Here is a 17,123-nt window from a genome sequence, read left to right on the forward strand (position 1 = left end):
ACATGTCAATGCATTAATAGAACCATTCAGCTTCCAGTCCCTAAGGTGTATTTAAACAGAAAATACGGGATTTTAGGAGGACTGGTGAAGATATAATTCTAATAAATAAGCACAAGGAACAAAGATTTACAGCTCAAGGACACTTGGAATTCAAACAAAAATACTGTAGCAAACTATCACTTAAAATCGATATTAGTTCGAACAAGGTGGGTAAAGTCGGATCAGTGCAATCCAGCATTATTATCTCCATAATACTTGACGTGATATGACTAATTCTGTACCAGAAGGGCTCACTGATTGAGGTTAGACTTGAAATACTTCACTTCGACACAAACTGCCTTTAATTTTAATATCGCTCATTTCATGCCTACTTGCCTGCCATCTGCAGAACCTGTCTACAACTATCTACACATTGTGAATGACTTCTAGCACCAACTAAAATTTCTGTTGGGAACTACCTGAAGCTAGCTACAGATTGGAACCATAATCCCCATTAAACTTTCACCCCGGTGGTCCAGACAGATTTCCCCATACACGCCATGCATGTCCCTGTGAATTTCACTCAGTGTATGCCCTTTGGCCAACAAACATTGAACTATACTTCGCTGCTCTTCACACGTGGACAACAGTAATATGCGCGCCATGTTTGTTTGGTAGTTCAGGCTTCTCTCACTGGAGCTGCACATGAAAAAGATATACCCTCTGTAGCACAAACTTCAAACTATATAATCGTGAAATTTCTACATTCCAGCTGTAATACCAAGGGAGAAAAAAAAAAAAATTGTGCGTTACTTTCTGATCTGCTCTCGTAGTAGTTTGCGCCCATAGTAAAGAACAGCCAATTATGCCATATTACCTTAATGTAGGACAGCTAGAGGTCACAAACTATACAACAGTAACTCAATTTTTCATTGATTCAGTAACATTATTTTGACCCAATGGTATTAGATACAAAAATGTACTCCTCATGGTAACAGATGCAGTTAGTTATGTAATTAAATCGGGGACAACGTTAAACGCTATTTTTCCCCTATACATGTCCTGCACATGGACTCCATCCAGAGACTATTTGTTGATGCTATGCATCAGTGGGCAAGTTAGTCGTCAGTTAAGAAACTATTTGTAGAAACTCCAATCATGGGTTCAGGTATTCAGAACAATAACACCTGATACTCCCTTACCACCATAACCTATTTTGACACACACTGGGGATAATGGCTTGAAGTTATGCTTTATTATTCTGAACATTTACTGAAAATTAGAGAAGTTGTAAAAGCATTAGATCCTAACGAAGCAGCATGTATTGAGCTGTCTCAGCAAACATTGCCAAGCAAAAAATTAGGAAGTAACCTTGTGTTTAAAACAGCTCATTTTCATTGGATTCCTAATGGTATTTTGTCATTGGAAGCAGTTGGGATTCCTTTATGCCAGTCATTTGCAAAATTTGACAAAACCGTTCCAGAAGTTGTAGGAGAAACGGTGAAACAGAAAGTAGCAAACATTCTGTCCAAAAACCAATGTGAAGCAGCATCTATTGAGCTGGCTCAGCAAACGTTGCCAATTGCTGGAAATACTTAGGGTTTACAGTGCACTATGTCGTCTGGTGTAGGCTAGAACAAATTTGTTACTTTCATTGACTTGTCTGTCTCATCCCTGCTTGAAATTGTAGATGTTCTAGAAGGCAAAGCGCACCACAACACCAGCAGAGCAGTCATTATCTACTTAACAGTTAGCAGCATTTATGAATGCCCGTGTCACTTTGTGCGACAATGAAAAGCAACCGTCACTCCCTAGTTGTTAACTGCAATAGTGAAGAATTCACCGATAATGAGGCTGGCACTTCAAAATCCATTGAATAACAATGTAAGTTACAGATAATACAGTTTGGCAAAATTAAAATAACAAGAAATTTTGAAGTAATTTACTGTGTGCTTCAAGCTGATCCGATATACTAAGTGTAATTGTCTTTCTTAGTATGATTTGAGTGGGATGACCGTGGGGAACCTAGCTTTAGTTTGCACAGAGGAGAAGTGTTTATATCTTTGTGCTTTCCCGTGTGGCGTCTCTGTCGAGAACATACGAAGTAGCATTCAGAGAAGAAGACCTTTTGAAGACTGACGGTGAGATAGAGTGCATCACAAGGTTGCAGCAGTTAAACAAAGCAAGTGGTATAATAGACTGTGTTGGTTAGCTTCATTTTGAGTAGCTTGTGAACTACAGTAGTTACACAGTGTTAGGAAGAATGTTTGAATAAACTTTGATTGAGAAATTAGTGCGCAGATTTGGGTAGCAGTTCGTAATAAATAACTTCTTCATGTGAGGGCAACGTACCAGTAATTAGGAGGTATACGGGACAGACTATAAGCTTGGATAGAGGAAATATACTCAATAGATTTCGGAGTCCTAACACGCGAGATATTAAACTAGGATTTTCGGGGTGCGCAAACAGTTATATAAATTGTGTGTGTAAATTGCAGTTACCGGCGGTACGCGAATCTAATGACAAGTACTGATTAGGCACGAAACCGCCCTACAACTACCAGTATGAGCAGATGATCAGCTTTACAAACGAGACCTTACTACATTTACCAGTATGAGCAGGTGATCAGGTTTACAAACAAGACCTTCATACAAACCAGGTGATCAAGTAGACGGCATCACAATGGATCATATCAGGGAGCTGACCCACTGCCGTTAGCGCAAGAATGAGCAGGGTCCATATACCCAGCCCACATGAAGGAGCCATGAGGTCGCAGTGTCACAGATAAGTCTGAATAGATGTTTTTCTCAGCATGAGAGAGGAATAGGCAACTTCGTTTTGTTTCATTGTATATAAATGTTTGACATGCCTAAAGGGCGGTAGTGTAAATATGTTACGACCAATGCATGTCTTATACAATGCTATTAGCTTTGTGTGAATTTATGGGGTCACGAGGATAAAATATTCAATTAGGATCATTTAATGTTACATTATCCAGTGATAAACTCATCTTAGTGTGATGTAGGGTAACTTTGAGATGCTAAGGTCTTCCGAGTATGAATGAAGCACAATTGTACCATCTACGACGTCGAACGGGGAGCTTTAACTATGAGATAGTGGCAACGTAAGGAATAGGTTTGCATGGAATGTTAGGATAAGGCATGTAAATTTCAGCTTCGCAGTGGGGTAATGATGATTCTACCCAACGTTGCACTTATTAGGATTTTTAAAGTTTTTCTGGCAAGGTAACACAGGCGTGAGCATAAGACATGAGCCTGGATCTATGGCATATTGAGATGAGAGGCAAGAATCTGATGTGAATAAACATTGATTATTTGTCGAGAGCATGTGTCTGGGAATCATTAGCCCAGGCACAAGATATATAGTATAACGAGTGATTTTTCTGGCAGGCAAAATTGAGCCCGTATGAGATGTTATCTCATCGAGTGAATGGGGAGAGTTTTTTGTAGGCTCAGCTGAGCACTGCCGTGTATTGTGTCCACCAGACAGGGTTCTGCATGAGAAGAGAGATATGCCAGACTTGTGAAGCTTAGCCATGCATAGCAAAGGGTTTTGTTTTGTTTATCAGCAGATAGCCTAGTCTTTTCTGCCAGCATATGGAGGTCATTGATATCGGTGGAGCCAGCTGGTCGAGTGCTCGAAACCAGCTCTCATTACTCAGGAACCGTGTTTATTATGTGTTAATTTTCAGGTCCTGTTGGATATTGAGTGGATGTATTTATTGATGTTGTTTTCAGTGTTTGTTTTTGTTTTGTCATTGTTGTCGATAGCTCATGGGTTGAAGCCTAAAAGCTTCTAGGGGAAGAGAGGTTTTATCCCTCATTTGTTCTTATGTGACTGTTCCTCATAGTAGAGACAGTGAACTTTTGGCAGTAACAGTATGGTCCTAAACAAGCCTGTAGTGTATACTTGTGGCCCTAATGATTTGGAGAATAATTTTTACATTACTTTTACCTAATACGAAGTTGCTATATTTTAATCTTACGCTCATAGATGTTAAATTTAAACTCAAATTCTTAACCTATTCAGATTTATCGAAATATACAGTGTAGTGTTTATCTAACTGGCACACGGATTCCATTGAAGATTTTAGACTTGTTTAGACGGGCAAGGTCCTGTTGCCACTTGATGGCAAACAACACTAAGTGGTATCAGAAATTACGTTAATTTATTCAAGGGAATTTATTTTCTTATGCAATTTTTATGTTTTAGTGTATTAACATATTTCAAACCTCTTTTATTTCACTTGAATCCTCATTCACTCATACAAATGCAATTCCTGTCCTACTTAACATCTTTAAGAGATCTTATTTAGTGGTTCTTGGAGACCAAATTATGGACATTCTGTGGGCGATGCTGCTGAACTAGCCAGGGCAAAGGAGGACAGGAAAAATGGTAAATTGTGGCTTATTACGTGGTGTCTTCACTTTGTTTTTATCTATTTGTTTGCCGACCCAGTAAGGAACAGTATATAGATACATATTGGAATATTTAGTAAAGACAGTTTAATACTAACCATAAAGAAACTTCACAAATCAGGTATATGTAAGTTAATGTGAAATATGCTGGCAATACCTAGTGTTTACAGTGCATTATGTCTTCTGGTGTAGGCTAGTACAAATTTGTTACCTTCATTGACCTAATACCAATATAAATGATCCGTTATTGGACATTATAAATTTTCCAGCTAACTCATTCCTGTATGCCAGTGTTTCGCCCTCATGTGCTAGGTTGGGCTCATCAGTTGGTACCTAGCACACCTACCAAGACGCTGGCTAGTGCATGCTGTGGAGGCCACTGCGTAGGCTACTTGGAGCCACCAGCATTGCCAATCCCCTATGAGAGACTTTGTCTCTTTACCAAAAATTGATGCCTCTCATAGGGCATTGGCACTGCCGGTGGCTCCAAGTAGCCTACGCAGTGGCCTCCACGGTATGCACCAGTCAGCGTCTTGGTAGGTGTGCTAGGTACCAACTGATGAGCCCAACCTAGCACACGAGGGCGAAACGCTGGCAACCAGGAATGAGTTAGCTGGAAAATTTATAATGTCCAATAACGGATCATTTATATTGGTATTATAAATTTACTCATTTGGGACAAATATTTCAGATTCCGTATGGGAATCAACATCTATATCATTCATTGACCTATCTGTCTCATCCTTGGCTTTGACAACAGTAAAGCGACCAAGGTATGAGTGATGCTAGTAATGCCATTCCTTATGCAGCCAGTCTCTGTTATGAGAGGTGTGTAAATGTTGCTCCTGTGGTCTGTTGATGTGGGCATTTGAGTGGACTTAGCAGACTGAGATATAATAACTTTTGGCTCAGTGAGGAAAGCAATAGGAACATACCTCGCTCCTCATTTCCCTAGTATGCCTCTTCAGTGACGCCTGGGCCATATAACGGCTGATGGCTGAGCTGTTAAGATTCAAATCAGGCTCCGAGCTGAGCACTCAACATACATAATGTGAAGCAGAAATTTGCAAATTGGTATTGCAAAATCAATAGTATTAATATTTAAGGCTGTTTGATTAAACTGTTCACATGTTCTAACCAGTGGTGAATTTCTTTGACTAACGGACATGGAACGTCTACAGTAGAATGGTTGCCGTGTCCTCAGATTAGTTATCTTTACAGTGAAGTTAACCCTAGCAAGTAAATCTATCATCTATTATACCATTTATTACTTTATACAGAAATACTTGCTGATTAATTTCTCTTTGATTAATAACAGTGGAGAATATAAATTCCCGGGGTAAGTTTTTCTTTTAGAGCCGAACTTTTATGACTTTTATAGTAGAGAATTCTAAGAAATTTCTTCTGAACCTTTTCAATATAAGTTTTGTAAGATTGGTAACACGGATTCCACACAGCACATCTGCTTTAAACAAATTCAGTGCATAGTGTGGTAAAATTACGTATGTATTTCAGCTCTCTATAGAGTTTCTTATTATGAAACCTAAGGACTTGTATGCTTCATTAATGACCTTTTCAATGTGCATTTTGAAAAACACACTGTGCGTTATGAGCCCTGGATACTTTACTGAGTTTGTCTTCTGAAGGGTTATATTATTCATATTATAATCAAATAAAATTTCAGTGTTTTTTCTGATAAACATCATACTTTAGCATATTAAGCTGCATTTTATTGTTGATACTTCAAACATAAATATTGTCATTGCCTTTCTGCAGTACAAATGAATCTTCGTAAGTAGTAATGGTTTTGTATAATTTTAAATCATCAGCATATGAGAGACAATTTGTGTGTTTAATAACCTGTGTGAGGTCGTTAATGAAGATTGTGAAAAAAAAAAAAAGAAAAGAGGTTGGAACCGTGTAGTACACAGGAATTAACAACATACACAAAGGATTTGGTTTGAAAGTACGTTACAAACTGGTGCCTACCAGACAGGTAACAAGAAATTAGAGTCAAGAAGTATGATAACCTATAATTTGAGTTTGCATAACAGTATATTATGATCCAGTTTGTCAAAGCATTTTGAAAGATCTGTATAGATTGCATCTACCTGTCTTTGACTGTTCTGAGCGTTAAAAATGTTTTGAGTTAAGTTTGTAAGGTTAGCTGCAGTGGACCTTCCTGGATAAAATCCATATTGTTGAGGGGAAATGTAGTTTTTAATCTGTTTGAAATTCCTACAGGATATTACTTGCTCAAAAACCTTTGCTGGAGTGTTACTTATAGAAATTGGTCTATAATTCTCCACTTTGATGTTATCTCCTGAATTGAGGACCAGGCTAACCCTGCTTAGTTTCCAAATGTCTGGAAAGATTTGAGTATTTATAATTAAATTATAGATGATACGTAAAGGTTTCCTTAGTACTTCAGCACAACCCTTCAATACATATGGTGGTATACCGTCCGAGGCACTTGATTTACTAGGTTTTGGTTTCTAAACTCTTTTTAAATATTCATTTTCATCAATATTAAAAATTGGTAAAATATGAGTGGTGTTTCTAGTATGTCTGTTTCTGTAATAGAGTAAGAAGGTACCTGTTGAGAATACACTCCTCTAAAATATGAAGGAAAGCCATTTACAATCTCTCTACTGTTATTCAAAATAGCTCCGTTGAAGGTCATTGGGTTTGAAAGTTTATTGGTTTTGTTTCTACATTTAATAAAGTTCCAAAATGCTTTAGGGTTACTGCAAATACTTCGTTGTTGCATCCGGGAGATAGTAGGTTCGAATCCCACTATCGGCAGCCCTGAAAATGGTTTTCCGTGGTTTCCCATTTTCACACCAGGCAAATGCTGGGGCTGTACCTTAATTAAGGCCACGGCTGCTTCCTTCCAACTCCTAGGCCTTTCCTATCCCATCATCGCCATAAGACCTATCTGTGTCGGTGCGACGTAAAGCCCATAGCAAAAAAAAAAAAAAACTTCGTTGAGATTCAGAAGGATAGGATATATATGCCTTACTTATTAAAGCTAGAGTTTCTGTTCTACTATCTTTGTATTTATTTAGAATAAATTTGAAAATTTTGAGCATTTTCTATGATACTCCTTTTGTTTTCCTAAGGAAATAATTTCTTCTGTAAACCAGCATAGATACTGTACCAGGAATCAGGAATGCGGGTACATACAGTATTTCTTGTGGTAATTGTAAATTGTACGCGACATGAATGAACAACACCCTTCAGCTTGCCTCAACATGTGTTTCTACAAGTCTGACAGGGGATAGATAGACTACCCGTCTTAGCCAAGCGACTCGCTGAGAACTGGACATAGTCAAGTTTAAATTGCATCACCTGTTCCAGAACATTCCATGCTAGAAAAATCAAAAACTCTTAAAATAATTGTCTTACCGACAAAAGAAGTAGGCTATATCATCATGCTCGTCATAACTGAAATGTTTTCTTGCTTGAGTTTCAAGGAAATCTGCCATGGGAAACTCATGTTATTCCACAATAAAGTAATCACATTATAATATGCCTCCAGAAGCCGTTTGATTGACATCACTCCCCATATTCTCACGTCTGGCTTTGATACACTTATCACATTTCCATAGTGTGGCTGAACTTTTCAAGAACTTAATGTCTTCCTCCTTTAGATTGACACAAGAAGTGTGGAACCATTTACTGCACACTGCATACTGAATTTATGACTGCCAATGAGACTGACTTTGAACAAAGCACACACACTCTCTCATTGTAAGACAACCATAGTGCTTTTCTTCAGAAGTATTGTTATTAGAAACTAATAATGGGTTGGCACTATTTGAAGGTTATCGATCTTTGAAATATCCGATATTTAAAATTGGTAACATTGTTTCAAAGCTACTCACAAGTACATGAATAAAATGACTTATTAGGTCAAATTTAGGATACTTTCATTTATTTATATATATATATATTGTAGACAGTCATGATGTAGAAGTTCTTTTATCAGTTGAACTATGAGAAATACATGATTTTACTGCTTCTTTTTTTTCCCTGTTTCATTGATATGATCTTGTTTGATGTAACACATCCTGACTACCGAAGATGGAGTTTATTCATTTCTACAGTTTACTAACCTTGTTTGTAATTGTTATATATAATTGTTTGTACAAAATAATATCAAATTGCCATTAATTTTCCAAAGCTATGCTGAGTTAAACTTGTTGGAGAATGTAGGGTTGTAATGAAGAAGTGTGTAGATTTATTTTTGTGAAACATTATCATTATATGATGAGGTCTCTAGTAATAGATAAAATTGAATTTGTTCATTTCTCCAATGTACTAACCTTGTTTATAATTGTTATGCTGTATGGAATCTTCTGATTATTTCAAAGACATAGGCTATCTGATCTAGATAAACTTGTGAATTGAGTATCATATTTCCCTAGCGTCTTGTTTATTCATAGTTGTGGATAATATCCTTGATTTTCCATTAATTTGAACGCAGGTGAATTCAGTTGCAAAAGTGAAGCAAATTTCGGCATGTGAATTTGAAATTGCTTGTTTACCTTAGTTCTAGTCTGAAAAAGTAAATGCAAAGGTGAATTGATATTTAAAATAATATAATGATTTTAATTCCAGTAATTTATTTTAATTGATAGCTGAAACCGGAAGTGGTCCAGAAGATGTACCGTGATATGACACTCTTGAACTCCATGGATCGGATTTTGTATGAGTCTCAGCGGCAAGGCCGTATATCTTTTTACATGACTAACTATGGAGAAGAAGCTACTCATATTGGAAGTGCAGCGGCCCTGGCTGATAATGATCTAGTCTATGGGCAGTATAGAGAAGCAGGTAACTGAATTATATCTCCCTCCACAACTAGATATGCACCCAATCTTGCATGTCGGTGTTATTATATGAAAAATATTTAAGACACTGGAGATTCTTTGCTATTTAATGTGAAAATAACTCCTTTGGCTTGTCCTTAAAATTATTTGAAGAGAGAAAGACAAAGATACTACCACCTTTTTCATAGTCTCATAGCTAAGAAAGAGGAGGAGTGAGATGGTATTCAAATCAATAACAAAAAATGAAATTACAACAGTACTATCAATAAATTGTAGAATGTTCATACCAGGTAAAGGAGTTCCTATTTTGTTAGTCTGAATTTGTGCTGATTGTAACACAGAGGGTGGCTTTGCTGTATTATAGCTCATCATAGGCTACATTTCTTGCCATAATGCTATGCAGGTACGAGTTGTAATGAAATTTACTCTGGAATTGTTTTCTTTTATGTAGGAATTTGACATACAGTCCTAGAATTTTTTAATGCATTGAAATAAGCACATACTAGTCGACTCATTCCTTGGATTGTTGTTATTAGGTCCCTTAAGGCATATCTTACCACATCACCTCTACCCTTCCGTCAGTCGCAACTGATCTGACAGGCACAGGCTGTAGTCATCGGTCGCTACCGCTTCAATGCACGGACCTACAATTCTCATCCTCTGACTAGCCTCACTCCTTGTCATGTTCATTAGTCATGTGACAGGCAGTCTATGTTCGCTCACTCCATAAGTCGGAAGTGTTCCATCTGATCTGGTAGATCATTGCAACTGTTCCCGTTGCGATTGGTGTTTCAAAGTGATGCAAACAATTGCTGTTCTGCGGGTAGTTAAATTATTTGTTTACCCTAAATTTGGTGTAATTTCCCACGTAAGCATGTAGATAGTGCAATATAAGCCTGGTGCCTCACAGGCACATTGCGACTACTGGCCTACATTATGGCCAGTAGGAAGCAACATTTTAACTCAGACAGAGCAAAAGATGTGGAAGATGTCCAACGACTGTTGCTGGATGAAAATGATAATGCGTAACATGAGAATTTTGAAGACGAAAGTGTCACAAACAGTGACAATCTTCTGGAATCAAGAGATGGTGACTCGGAAACAGAACAAGATGACAACAGTGATACTGATGAACAAGGAGCATTAGAGGTCAGTGCTAATTATTATGAAGGGAAAGACAAGACAAAATGGTGTACGATGCCGCCATCCCAACGGGTCCGCGCCAGGAAGCACAATCTCGTACGACATCTACCTGGAGTTATAGGACAAGCAAGGCAAGCTAAATCACCGCTAGACTCCTGGTAGTGTTTATTTACGGAGGAAATAATAGATACTATTATAACTTACACAAATCAATATGTAGACTACATGAAATAAAATTTTACTCGTGAAAGGGATGCTGAGCTTACAGACCAGATAGACATTAACCCTCTTAGTGCCAGGCCAGAGTGCTCACAGTATGCCAAGAGTGCCAGACAGATTTAGAGTATTTTGCAGGTTCTCACTCTCTGGACTAAATAGTTCACAAATGTCATAACTATCACTTGAAATTTTGATTGAATGTTAACAAGAATACACTCTTACTACTGAACTAAATTAAAACACTAAAATGCCCTTGGGTATATTGAAAAAAAAAATATTTTCCAAACAATTTTTAAACACCAAAATTTAAAAACAGGAAACAAAACAAAAACAAAACAACAGAAAATTTAACTCAACGATATATATTGATGACTACTTTGCAATGTCCCATTTCAGATGAATAAACATGTAAAGTTTCACATTTTTATCTTGAGTATTTTAAGAGTTATGTGCAGTGGTATCGTAATATACTATTGGCATGGCCAACAATGGGATCGAACCTGGCACATGGGTTGTAGTCAGGGTGACCAGATGGTGATAGATTATCATTGCTCACAAGATGAAAGAATCTCAAGATCAATTGGAATCTGTTTCTTGAGAACATATTTCCAAACCATGGAATATAACGGGAGTTTTTTACCCAATACGAAAATATGCTCGGCCTGCTAGCTATACCCTTTTTCAACAAAACAGCAATGAAAGCCTTCATTTCAATCAGTGTACCCAGGCGCCACTGCTGTGCTCTGGCATGTGGTGACAAGACATGATTTCTCATATCTGTTTGTGTCTGCAGTTATACGCTATAGGTTTGCGTCTGACGAAGGGGTGTGTCTCGGGCCAGGAGTATCATAATAATCACGTGAGGGTTGGTATTTTGCATCTTGACCTAATTGAATTTCACGGAAAACATGAAATTTTTGCTGTTGGGTATTGTTACAGTCGTCATCATCAGTACTGTCATTCAGACGGTCATTACCACTTTCAACGTTTACACTAGGACAATGAGCACGTGGTTGAGTGTTTACAGAAAACTCGCCGTTATCACTCCAAATAACTCTTTCAATTTTCCCTTCCTCACTTGTTGGAGGAGTGAATTCCTTATCTGAGTCTCATCATCCCCTTCTTTACTAAAAATTATTAAGAAATACAGCCAGTTCGTCATCGTTAACAAAAATAACTTCTCCTGCTAGTCGCCATTTTACTCACGCGGCATGGAGATCATACGTTGTAGATGAACACGGACTTCAGAAATTCATTGCATGATAATGAATGAATTTACGCTCTATCTAGCGACGTTAAAATCTGATGACAATTCTCTATAGACTGGACACACAAAATATTGCAATCTGATGACCCAAGTTGTACAAACTCGTATAGAATTGCGCGCTATCCAAACAACGATATATCGTGGTTGGCACTTTACGTGTATATACGAAACAACGATATATCGTTGTCTGGCTCTCTACGGGTTAAAGCATTCTTTGGCCTATTGTACTTGGCAGGATCTTACAGAGGGAATAGACAGAGCCTTGAAGATCTCTGGGGCACTGATGGAGATGGTATAGAAAAGTTTGCACTGGTAATGAGCCTCAGGAGATTTAAGTTCTTGATTCGTTGTTTAAGATTGAATGACCGCCAAACCCATGAAGAAAGAAAGGAACATGATCGGCTAGTGCCTGTGCGAATTATTAGTGTTCTTGTAGAATCCTTACTGAAGAACATATGACCTGTTTAGCCCTGTTTATGATATTTCTCATGTTTGTTGTAATTGCTGAGACATATGAACATAGTTTCCGCCAGCATAAGATTTTCTCTGCGATTAAAATTGTAAATACTGCAAAGATACCTAAAATTTTGAAGAAAATATATGGTCATAAAATGCGGCTTATTTTGGGATCAGAATTTTGCTAAACCATTTTAACTGACTCAAACACACCTATATAACATAAGGAGTACATCATAGCTGCCCTCTTGAACTTCCTGAAACTTATATGTGGGGGGGATCTCTCAGGCTCATTGCGACCTGCCTTGAAACTTTATATATTGCGACTGACGGAAGGCTACAGGGTGTCCTTGGAAAAGGTTACAGTATTTATGGAGGAGGCAGCACATGACAAACAAGCGAAGAAATGTCGTATAAACATTAGTTGCAAACCCATTATCTTCAGAGTTATGGTACTGTCATGTCCAAGGACACGAACCTTCGTCAAGTAGCAGTACATAAGTAATACATAGTGATTATTTTGGTAACTCAATTCATTGGCTGTGCTGTCTGAGCAGCCATGTGTTGGGGGTGATATAGAATGACAGTTGAAAACAGAGTTGTGTGAGGTCAAGAGGTCTCACGAGGAAGTCGATATGGACAAATCTAAATAGTCACGTCCTGTCGTCTGGAGATGGCAAGAAAAGGGGGTAGTTTGAAGGATACCATACTTAAAATTAATGGGCGACCCAATTAAGTGAAACGGGACGCAGAGTCATGTTTATGATGACAAGTATTAGAAATGGGGGAGTGATTTTATGAGCATAGGTTTAAGGGCGAGAAGTCAAGTTCATGTTAATAAATATTGCCACGTGCATAGCTTGGAATTTTGTGATGCATGCGGGAGGCGGTAGCACCAATGGTAAGCCAGTAAGGTTTTATCTGAGAGGATGGGAGACCCTCATATCATATTGCTAGTCCCTTTAAATACGTATGTAATTGAAGGAACAAGGGTCTTAATGCATTAGTCTTCGCTTTGGAAGCCTTGCCTTCCGCTCACGTCAGGGAATTGCGATCAATTCTCCAAGCGGTCTCGCTACTTAGAATATTTCTTAGTAGATCAGGTTGAACGGTGGTGCTAACACTTGGTATTCACCATTCATACTTTGATTCTCGACTTAAGCCCTAGTTCTTCTGGGTTTTATCGTAGTTGGCAACTTAAAGCTTGAGGAATCTGTGAGACTCCACGATACTCTGTTTTTAACGTCGCTTAGCATTTCAGTGGTACTCTAATGCTTTAGAGTCCACTTGCATTTACTTGGAGTAGCCGTTCTGAGGAAGGCTAGTTCCAGTATGTCACATTATGTGACCGACTTAAAATTGTACGTGTATATTCTTTGTACATCATCTGTCAATATACGCACATATATAGGAAATCATATGAGTTTCAACTCTTAACAATCAACTTACCTAACGCCTATAAATTACCATCTTATATCCCTTTCGTTTTTAGTACTGTCGTTAGCCATCAGGTGATTCTACTCGCCGCTCGGCGTCTCACCTGTTGGCCGGGATACGACAGTACGCTACCACTACTATCAATGATTACGATGTTCCAATAATTTACGGAGGGTCATGTACAATAAGATACGGAAATACTTTCCTACCTAAACATCATCATAATTTCCTATTGTCCAGCTATAGCTGGGTAGGGGCAAATATGTTTCCTCTCCACTTTCTTCGGTCTTTCCAGCACTCCTCCTCCAACACTTTGTCCCAGTCCAGGTTTCTTTCTCTAATACTGCATTGAATTGTGTCCTTCCATCTCAGTCGTGGTCGTTCACGGCCTCTCCTTCCTTGCATTTGCATTTCCATCACATTTTTTGGCATTCTTTCATCACCCTTTAATTTTGTGTGCTCAAACCATCTTAATCGGCTCTTCTCTCTTCTATCATTAATTTTTTCCATTCCAATTTCCCCCCGAATTTTCTCATTCCTTATTTTGTCACTTCTACTCTTCTGTATCATACTCCTCAAGAACTTCATTTCGGCTGCCTGTATTGGACTCTCATCCTTCTTTGTCATTGTCTAAGTTTCTGCTCCGTAAGTTGTTATGGGTATGTACTACATCTTGTACATAGTTTTCTTTGCTTCCATTGGCACACCTTTGTCCCATACCATGTTTCTAACACTATGATAGAAAGAGCTTCCAGCTCGAATCCTCGTACTGATTTCAGCATCCAGTCGAGCATTCTCCATTAATTCACTCCCCAGGTATTTGAACGTCTCCACCACTTCCAGGGGTTGTCTGCAAGTCTAATCTGACCTTTCCCTTCTTTCTCCCCTCTAGTCATAACAAGAGTTTTACTCTTTTCTACACTTATTTTCAATCCACATTCTTCTATCTTCCCATTCACCACATCCAACTGTTCTTGAGCATTCATGTCCTCGTCTCCCCAAATCACAATATCATCTGCAAATAACATGATGTTCATTTCTCTTCCTCCATATGCTGCTCTTGCAGTTCTCATGATGTCATCCATTACTATTGTAAACAGGATTGACAATGGAACACTTCCCTGGCTCAGCCCACTAGTGATTTTGAACCAATTTGTCCTGCCAACTTGTGTTTGAACGCAACTACAACATTCCTTGTATATTGCCATGATCATTTTTATTAATCCCTGTCCAATTCCTTTTTGCACCAGACTGTCCCAAACTTTAGTCCTGGGGACACTGTCATATACCTTTTCAGTGTCAATGAATGTAATCACCATATCATTCCTGTACTCCCATTGCTTTTCCATTAGTTGTCTCATAATGAAAATGGGCTCTATTGTTGACCTTCCACTTCTGAAACCAAACTGATTTTCCTGTATCTGATTTTCAACCCTCAACCTTATCCTACTTTCTAGTATCCTCTCCATTATGTTAGCAACATGCGATATCAGAGTAATTCCCCTGTAGTTCTTCAATACTTTCTTATTGCCTTTCTTGAAAATTGGGGTGATTATTCCTTCTAGAATTGTTTCCTTTTATATAAAATAATTTTTTAAATATAAAATCCTCTGGGACCTCCTTATTCTTCCAGACAATCCTGAGAATTCGATAAATCCACTGCAGGCCTACAGCTCCAGCTGCCTTTATCATCTCCACTGAAATGTCATCTATTCCAGCAGTTTTTTCATTCTTCATTTTTCTTACTGCCATTTCAATTTCATTCATTGTAATTTCTTTATCCATTTCTTCATCAACTAATTGCCTTTTCTGGTAGTCCATTGAATGACTGTCATTAGTTCTCCTGTTCGCCAACTTCTGAAAATACTCTCTCCATCTATTTCTTATTTCTTCTGGCTTTCTTAATATTATGCCGTCTTCATCCTTCACAAATCTGGTTTTACTTGATCTCTCTTTTTATTTCTTAAGATGCCATACAATAATTTATTGCTGCCCTGCATATCATCTCTCAATTTCTGTGTGAATAAGGCCCTGCTTTTCCTCTTTTCTTCCTCCACTACTTTCTTGGCCAAATTCTTTGCCTCCACATATTTTCTTCCACTTTCTTCAGTCTTAGATGCTTTCCATGCCATTTCCGTTTCCTTCACTTTAATCTTTACCCTATCATTCCACCAGTGTGTCTCTTTGTCTTTCACATTTCCTGATGTTCTGCCACATACCTTTTATGCACAGCCAACCAGTGCTTCCTTAAATCTTTTCCATTCATCTTCAACATTCCCCATCTCCCTCCTGGGTACCAAAGGTATTATTTCCCTTTGAAATTCTTCTTTTATGCTTTTCTCATTCAACTTCCATACTTTAATTATTTTCTCTCTTCTTAATAGGGGTTTTTCAATCCTTCCCACTTTCAATTTTCTTATCACCACTTTATGATCTCCACTAAAGGCTTCTTCGGGCATGGCTGTAACATCTAAAAGGTTCTTCCGGTGTTCTTTCTCGATTGATTATATCGTCTGTCTCCCCAACCATACCTTTTAATTTTCTGACTGTTCTTCTTCCTAAACCAGGTGTTTCCAACAATCATTCGGTTCCTCATGCAAAAATCCGCCAGCAAATTGCCTTCTTGATTTACATTTCCATATCCAAAGGGCCCTACAACATCTTCCTTTCCTTGTCTTTCCATTCCAACTTGTGCATTTAGATCCCCCATCAATAGCACTGCCTTGTCGTCTTGGTGTTTTTGATGATGCTTGTTGTTTAAAGGGCCCTAACATCTAGGTCATCGGCCCCACCTTGTCTTCTATCTGTCTCTCCATTGCCTCTAAAAAAAGTCCTCTAGATGTTCACCTATGCAAACTGTTTGTGGGGTATACAACTGAAATAGATCTTTCATGCCAAAAACTGGAGTCTCATCACCATCCTATCGCTGACGCATTTTGTAGATTCCACGTATTCTTGGATTTCTTTTCTAAGTATGATGGCCACTCCTTTTTTTTTGCTTCAGATCCTCCGCTGTAATGCAGCCTGTATCCTACTTTCAGAGGAATCTCTCCCGTACCCCTCTTCTTGGTCTCACACAGTCCAAATATGGCTATATCTTTTTCTTTCATGAAGTCAACCAGTTGTTCTCTCTTTCGCATTAACCCCTCAGCGCCGACCTCTATACGTGGTATAGACCCTCTTTTCTTCCGTAGCCGCCGACCTCTATACGTGGTATAGACCCATACATAGTTTCACATTTACGGCTATAGCGCGAAGAGTTTTGGAGTTATTGATATGCAAATTGTTTTGTTTCCAAGAAGATATTTTCGGGTTTATCAGTGTTCTAAATAAGAATAGAAAAATCG

General features: G+C 38.3%; 1 protein-coding gene across 4 annotated transcripts in view; it reads left to right on the top strand.

Moving 5' to 3' along the window:
• Positions 1-17,123, top strand: part of BckdhA (Branched chain keto acid dehydrogenase E1 subunit alpha) — a 336,705-nt gene that overhangs the window by 52,840 nt on the left and 266,742 nt on the right. For all 4 annotated transcript variants that reach the window (XM_067141838.2, XM_067141839.2, XM_067141835.2 and 1 more), the window contains one exon: positions 9,063-9,258. In XM_067141838.2, the coding sequence (XP_066997939.2) occupies positions 9,063-9,258 (196 nt within the window). The remainder of the gene's footprint in view (positions 1-9,062; positions 9,259-17,123) is intronic.

The sequence above is a fragment of the Anabrus simplex genome, chromosome 2 (genome assembly GCF_040414725.1).
Source record: "Anabrus simplex isolate iqAnaSimp1 chromosome 2, ASM4041472v1, whole genome shotgun sequence".
NCBI lineage: Eukaryota > Metazoa > Arthropoda > Insecta > Orthoptera > Tettigoniidae > Anabrus > Anabrus simplex.